The 7178-nt window shown below is 49.3% G+C and overlaps 1 protein-coding gene across 1 annotated transcript; it reads left to right on the top strand.

Moving 5' to 3' along the window:
* The first annotated feature begins 1987 nt into the window (after nucleotides 1-1987).
* On the top strand, nucleotides 1988-5619 carry slitrk2 (SLIT and NTRK-like family, member 2). The gene is made up of 2 exons (XM_052021412.1): nucleotides 1988-2231; nucleotides 2403-5619. The coding sequence occupies exon 2, from the start codon at nucleotides 2463-2465 to the stop codon at nucleotides 4977-4979; it is 2517 nt and encodes an 838-aa protein (XP_051877372.1). The 5' UTR covers nucleotides 1988-2231; nucleotides 2403-2462; the 3' UTR covers nucleotides 4980-5619.
* Nucleotides 5620-7178: the final 1559 nt, after the last annotated feature.

Below are 7178 nucleotides of genomic sequence, written 5' to 3'. Positions count from 1 at the left end.
GACAATCCACTGACGAGAGGGTTGACAAGGTAGTTATCTTTAAAGTTGACAGCCTCTCTGATACCATGTGTCATTATAGAGTACATACTGTACTAAATACCAATGCAGGGTGAAAGCTAACACACCCTTGTATGTAAGGACTCCACTGCAGATGATCCACTCCCTCATAAAGAAGAACTGAACTCCCTACCCTTTCCTTGTAAACACTGGTCTCATTCTATGAGGGGTCAGTGGTAGAAAGGGTGAGCAGCTTCTAGTTCCTGGGCATCAACATCTCAGAGGATCTATCTTGGGCCGCAACACATTGATGCAATCATGAAGAAGGCATGCCAGCGGCTCTACTTCATTAGGAGTTTGAGGAGATTTGGTATTTCACCAAAGACTCTTGCAAGTTTCTACAGATGTACGGTGGAGAGCATTCTGACTGGTTGCATCACCGCCTGGTATGGAGGCTCCAATGAGCAGGATTAAAGTAGGCTGCAGAGGGTTGTAGACTCAGCCAACTCCATCACGGGCACAACCCTCCCCACTATGGAGGACATCTTCAAGAGGCGGTGCCTCAATAAGGTGGCATCCATCACTAAGGACCCTCACCAGCCGGGACATGCCCTCTTCTTGTTACTACCATCGGCGAGGAGGTACAGGAGCCTGAAGACCCACACTCAATGATTCAGAAACAGCTTCTTCCCCTCCACCATCAGATTTCTGAACGGTCCATGAACCCGTGAACACTACCTCGTTATTCCTCCTTTGCACTATTTATTCATTTTTTTTTGTAACTTATAGTAATTTTTATGTCTTGCACTGTACTGCTGCCACAAAACAACAAATCTCACGACATATGTCAGTGATAGTAAACCTGATTCTGATTCTGATATGGATACTGGACCCCTCCTGTAGATATTGGACCCCTGCTCTGTGTAGAAATGGGACTCCCTCCTCTGTAAATACTGGACACTACCTCACGCTGTGAATACTGGACTATTCTCTGTAGACACGGACACTCCTTCCTACCACCTGGGATTCTAGACTCATTCTGGTGTGGATATTGAACTCTTCCGGTAGATGTTGGACATCCCCACCAGAAGAGATTGAAATTCTCCCGCTGTACGTCCTGGATACCCCACTGTGTATCATCCTGCACAGCACACAAGGCGCTGGAGGAACTCAGCGGGTCAGGTAGCGTCTATGGGGGAGAAATGGTTTAGACCTGAAATGTCCCTCTGGCTTTTTGTGTGTTGCTCTCGATTCCAGCACCTGCAATTTCTTGCGTCTCCAAACCCCCTGTACGGCATCCTGGACACCGCGCCCCCCCCCCCCCACCCCCGTATATAGCAGAAACTCTCATGTAGATATTGGACCACCTCCACGGTTACAGGATGCCCCTCTGTAGATACTAGATACCCCCTTGTGGAGACTGGGCTCTCCCCCCTGTAGATATTTCACTGCCCCTCTGTCTGGGCTCTCCCCCCTGTAGATACTTCACTGCCCTTCTGTAGATCTCGGACTCCCCCCGCACTTCCAGGACCTTCCTTGGACACCCTGACCTCCACCTGCAGATACCAGGAGACCTCTGGAGTTACAAGACTCCCCTCCTGGACCTCCTCGTAGATCCTGGGCACCGGCCTCGCCCTGCAGACATTGCACACACACTCCCTCCACATACCCCTCCAGAAGAGACTGAAATCCCTTTCCCTCGGTTATACCCCCCCCCCCGCCCTTTCTGGGGAGTAATGAGCCGTACCCCCCGACTCCAAGCGGGGCGCACTGTTCCCCGGGGTGCAGACGGTCTGCCCCGGCGTGGAAAGGCTGCGCTCCCCGTTTTATTCCGGGAGCCAAGGGCGTCCGGTGCGTGAAATTGCACCTCGCTTCGCCCTTTTCAGAGTTAATGGGACGGCGGGGAGGTTTCAGCGTGCATGACGTGACCACTGGCAGGCGATTGAAGGGGGAGGTTTAAGCGCAAACTCTCCACCGACAGAGAGCGATCCGCTCCCAGCATTTTGCCCGGCTTCATTCTGCAGGCAAACTCAAAACTGTTCAGGGAGACGCAAAGCGGGGCGTCGCTCGCTGCCAGACCGAGCTTGTGGAAGCTGGCACCGGGGTAGTGACAGAGGCCGGTGAAACCTCAGCAGAGGCTCCGAGCAGGAAGGAATAAGAGCGCCTCGATAGTGTGTCTTTCCCCTGCATTGAGAGGCAACTGCGGAGCGTTAAACAACTGCGCCCGGTATGAGGTGAGACGGTAACCGGAGACACGGGAATGTAGACGTTAAGATGTGCAGTTGTTTCTTGTATTAACATGCAAGATCGTTTGGAGGAAGCGGGAAAGGCTCCCTGTATCCCTCTGCAAGCTGGAGTTATTGCAGCCTTGACTATAAGCGTGTTTTTCTCTTTTTGAATTTAAGATTTAAGGTGTCCTGGAACTTTGCTCGCCCCAAACACGGGTGGGAGGCGGTGATCTGAAGATGTTCCGCTCCGTCCTGGTAATGAGTGTGTTTGCAGTGACTGGCTTCTCCAAGACCCCGTCAGAGAACCGTAAAAGTGCCAAAGACATTTGCAAGCACCGATGTGCGTGCGAGGAGAAGGAAACGATGTTGAATATTAATTGCGAGAACAAAGGTTTCACCAAGGTTAGCTCGCTCCAGCCGCCACAGAATCGGTTCTACCAGCTCTTCCTCAACGGGAATTCCCTGAGCAAGCTCCCTCCCAAAGGCTTCATCAATTTTACCAACACGGTGACACTGCACCTGAGCAGCAACGGGCTGCAGGAGATCCGGAACGGCGCCTTCCAAGGATTGGCCACGCTCAAGAGGTTGCACTTAAACAACAACAAGCTGGAGGTGCTGAGAGAGGAGACCTTCCTGGGCTTGGAGAGCTTGGAGTACCTGCAGGCAGATTACAACTACATCAGCATCATCGAACCGGGCACGTTCAGCAAGCTCAACAAACTGAAGGTGCTCATTTTGAACGATAACCTGCTGCCCAGTCTCCCGAACAACATCTTCCGCTTCGTGCTGTTGACTCACCTCGACCTGAGGGGGAACCGGTTAAAGAAGCTGCCCTTCGCCGGGGTTCTGGAACACATTGGGGGCATTGTGGAGATCCAGCTGGAAGAGAACCCTTGGAACTGTACGTGTGACCTGGTCCCCCTGAAGGCCTGGCTGGATACAATCTCCTTCTTCGTGGGCGAGATGGTGTGCGAGACCCCCTTCAGGCTCCACGGGAGGGACGTCGCCCACTTGAACAAGCAGGACCTGTGTCCCCGCAAGAGCGCCGTCGACTCCAGCCTGAGGATCCTGCGCCCCTCCCTGGTGGGCTCCCACCTGTCCCCCACTGCTGGGTCGGCCCTGAGCCCGGCCAAACCCACCCTGAGAGGGGGCAAGGCTCAGCGGCAGCCCAAGAGCCGCGCCCGGGCCACTCCAACCCCCAACGCCCGGCAGATATTCGGCCCCATTATGGTCTACCAGACCAGGTCACCCTTACCGGCTATTTGCCCCGCCATCTGTTCGTGCACCCTCCAAAATTCGGACAAGGGGCTGAACGTGCACTGTCACGAGAGGAGAATCAGAAACATCACTGATCTCCAACCCAGACCTCCAAACCCAAAGAAACTTTACCTCACCGGGAACCTGTTGCACCTGGTGCAGGTGAGTGACTTCGGGGAGTACGGCGCTCTGGAGCTACTGCACTTGGGGAACAATCGGATATCAGTCATCCAGGACGGCGCCTTTCGCAACCTCAGCAACCTCCGCCGGCTCTACCTCAACGGGAACCACATCGAAAGGCTGTCGCCCGCTCTCTTCGTGGGGCTTCAGAGGTTGCAGTATTTGTACCTGGAGTCCAATGTCATCAAGGAGGTCCTGGAGCGCACCTTCCACTCCATGGGTAGGCTGAGTTTGCTCTACCTCAACAATAACCTCCTGCGGACCTTACCCTCCGGTGTGTTCGCTGGTACCAACCTAACGAGGCTGAACCTGAGGAATAACTATTTCCCGCACCTGCCAGTGAGAGGGGTCTTGGACCAGTTGTCCACCGCCGTGCAGATCGATCTCCAGGAGAACCCCTGGGAATGCGGTTGTCCCATTCTGGCTCTGAAGACTTGGTTGGAGCAGTCACGGACCGGGGTGGTGGTCAACGAAGTGGCTTGCGACTCCCCCGCGAAGTTCGCCGGCCAGGTGCTGAGATCCCTCAGGAACCAGGAGATCTGCTCGGAGTTGCCCCTTCACACCACCCGCGACCCCAATGTCCTGCAGGGCGACGGCGAGCCTCCCAGTCCCGGCACGGCTCAGTCTAGCCCCGTCCCACTCTCCGTCCTGATCTTGGGTTTACTGGTGGTCTTCATCCTCAGCGTCTGTTTCGGGGCCGGGTTGTTCGTCTTCGTGTTGAAGCGGCGTAAAAACGGCGCAAGTGCTCAGAGCGGCACCCCCAATAACTTGGACCTCAATTCCTACCAGCTGCAGTGCGGATCGTACGGCGCAGAGCCCGGGGAGAAGACAGAGGCACATGTGTACAATTACATCCCTCACCCCGTGGGCCAAATGTGCAAGAACCCCATCTACATCCAACGAGAAGGAGAACAGGGTGGCTACTACCGAGACCTGCCCGACCTCAGCTTCAGCGGTCTACAAGCGAAGAAGTCTCACCCTTTGGGCAGCGCGCCTTACTCCATTAGCACGGTGGAATTACTTGGGCAGCAACCGTCCCGACATTCCGAGTCTCTGTACCAGAACCTGGGCGAACGGCGGAAGGTGCTGCCCAGCGGTCTGACCACCCACTACACCTTCTGCACCTTGCCCAAGCGCCAGCTCGCCAACACGTCCCAAGGAGCCCGGGAACAGGACAGGCTAAATAAAACGGTTCTGTACGGGACCCCGAGGAAACAGCCGGCGAAAAGCGACAACCTTTCCCTCCAAGGGAAACCCCACACAGAACCAGACTACCTCGAGGTGTTGGCTAAGCAAACTGTCATCAGCCAACTGTAGGACAATGAGAAATAGACTTAACTACTAGACAAACACGTACAGGATGCGTTATTCTAACAAGACTTATTCCCCAGTAACTTCACCCGATTCATCACACTGGTGAGCTTCAAAACCAACACCATTTCTCCAAAATCGCACTGAATTCGCTGTTCCAGGAAACCAGTACTTGGACGTGGCTTCAGTTGCTATGCTGATTTCATAATTGCCACACACACACACACACACACACACACACACACACACACACACACACACACACACACACACACACACACACACACACACACACACACACACACACACACACACACACAAAATCATTTTCTTGATTTTAGTTCATTATTGAAGTTAACCATTCGATCATATTGTGTAAGTACCATGTTTAAAGTTTCCAAAGACCTGACTTTAAAAAAGATAGTGAGCTATATATGTAGAATATATATAGCAACAAAGGGGGCAAGTTTTGACTGAAGACATTGGTCATTCTCCCCACTCAAGTTGCTGGACATTTCCCTTTTGATGTTTGGGGGTGCATTTGCACTGCAAAATCTCTTGCCTCTCTTCAGCGTTGTATCTTGGGAGCTGAGTGTTTCCAAGTGATTGTACATATATCGTATTAAAATACAACAAATGTGAGTTAGATTGGTGTGTTGGGTTTGTATATTAAAAACTGTTTTTTTTTGTGTTATGAATGGACCATCTGACTCATTTGAATATTTTCATCTGTTCCAACAAAAGAGATATTTGAAATCATAGGTCAAAACAGTAAAGATTTGGTGTCAGCACATGGGTTAAATGATTTATTCATTTATTTGGATTTGGGCATCATTGGGAATGCCAGCATTACTTGCCCACCCCCAGCTGCCCTTGAGAAGGTGGTGGTGAGCTAGTCTGTGTGATGCAGGTGCTCCCTCAGTGCTATTGGGAAGGGGTTTGGACCCAGTGATGATAAAGGAACAGTGATATATCTTCACACCAGCATGGTGTGTGATTGGGAGGTGTTTCTGCAGGTCATGGTTTTCACAGGTGTCTGCGCTGCTTGTCCTTCCAGATACCGCTGTTCATTTCTTGAGTAATGTCCACCACTGCCAAGGAGCAATTTATGTTAATATACTCATAATAATATTGTAATTAGCTAGCCAAGGACTTGCATTTTTCCATTAGTTTTTTTTAAATCCCATTGGCTACTGGTAACAGCAAGAGATCACCTCTTTCACTTTGTAACTGAAAGACCATCACATCCCTCATAATTGCCACAAGCCGTGTTAGAAAAGTAAAATCAATAGGACTGACTGCTTTTTTAACAATTAAATGAGCAAAAGCTTTTTAGTCACTTGGCTGACTGGTTTATGATCTGGAGTACTGAGCCACGTGATCCTGATTTACCAGCATTTAAGTAAGTTTCCATACAATAGTCAAAATGCAGAAGTATCGACTAGGCATACCAGAAAAAGATACGTTAACAATTTTCAACAATTTCCAATTAAAAGTGTCTATTCAATGTGATATTCCACATGAATGCAATTTTTTATTAATAGTTTGAGGAATTTGGAAACATATTCATGCATTATTAATTATTTGTATGTAATAGTCTTAGTTACTGTTTTTATTCATGGATATCTTGGAGCATAATGTTATCTGCTCCAAATAATCTACACTCAGAGTCTGGTGTGTCCAGAATAAGACATGAGGACATTTTCATTAAAAGTAAACAGTTTAAATATTAAGATTTTTGCTTAAAAAATCCCAAGTGACTAGACCTAGCAAATGAGATATTAATAATCCAGTTAAGTTTATTTAAAATGTGAAAAGAGAATTTGTGTTTCTGTAACATCATTTACAGCTTCAGGACAAATCAAGACATTGTATGTTGAAGAAGTGCCTTTGAAATGTTATGATGTCGATCTGTTAATGTTGATAAAATCACACCCAGCTTTTGCTTCGCAAACTCCCCAAAACTGCAATGCAATTAGAACGCATTTGTTTGTTTGTTTCTAAGGATTTATGTCATTATTAACTTTTAAAAATGCCTTGATCATTTCTGAGGTTTAACTGAAGCTTTTAATTGCTTATTAGAGGAGCTCTTGACCTTGAGATTAATCTTTTCTAAGTGATCACTAGTTTTATAGCATAGTGAGAACTATTGTATCTTGGTGTTATAATTTTATGTGAATCTGCTCGGAATGGAATCCTTTGTAC

This window comes from Pristis pectinata, chromosome 8 (assembly GCF_009764475.1).
Source record: "Pristis pectinata isolate sPriPec2 chromosome 8, sPriPec2.1.pri, whole genome shotgun sequence".
Lineage (NCBI taxonomy): Eukaryota > Metazoa > Chordata > Chondrichthyes > Rhinopristiformes > Pristidae > Pristis > Pristis pectinata.
Note: the sequence above shows the minus strand (reverse complement) of the source record. Positions and strands in the feature narration are given on the sequence as shown.

Excerpts from the sequence above, each read along its gene's own strand:
- slitrk2 (XM_052021412.1), top strand. The coding sequence starts at position 2,463 with ATGTTCCGCTCCGTCCTGGTAATGAGTGTGTTTGCAGTGACTGGCTTC.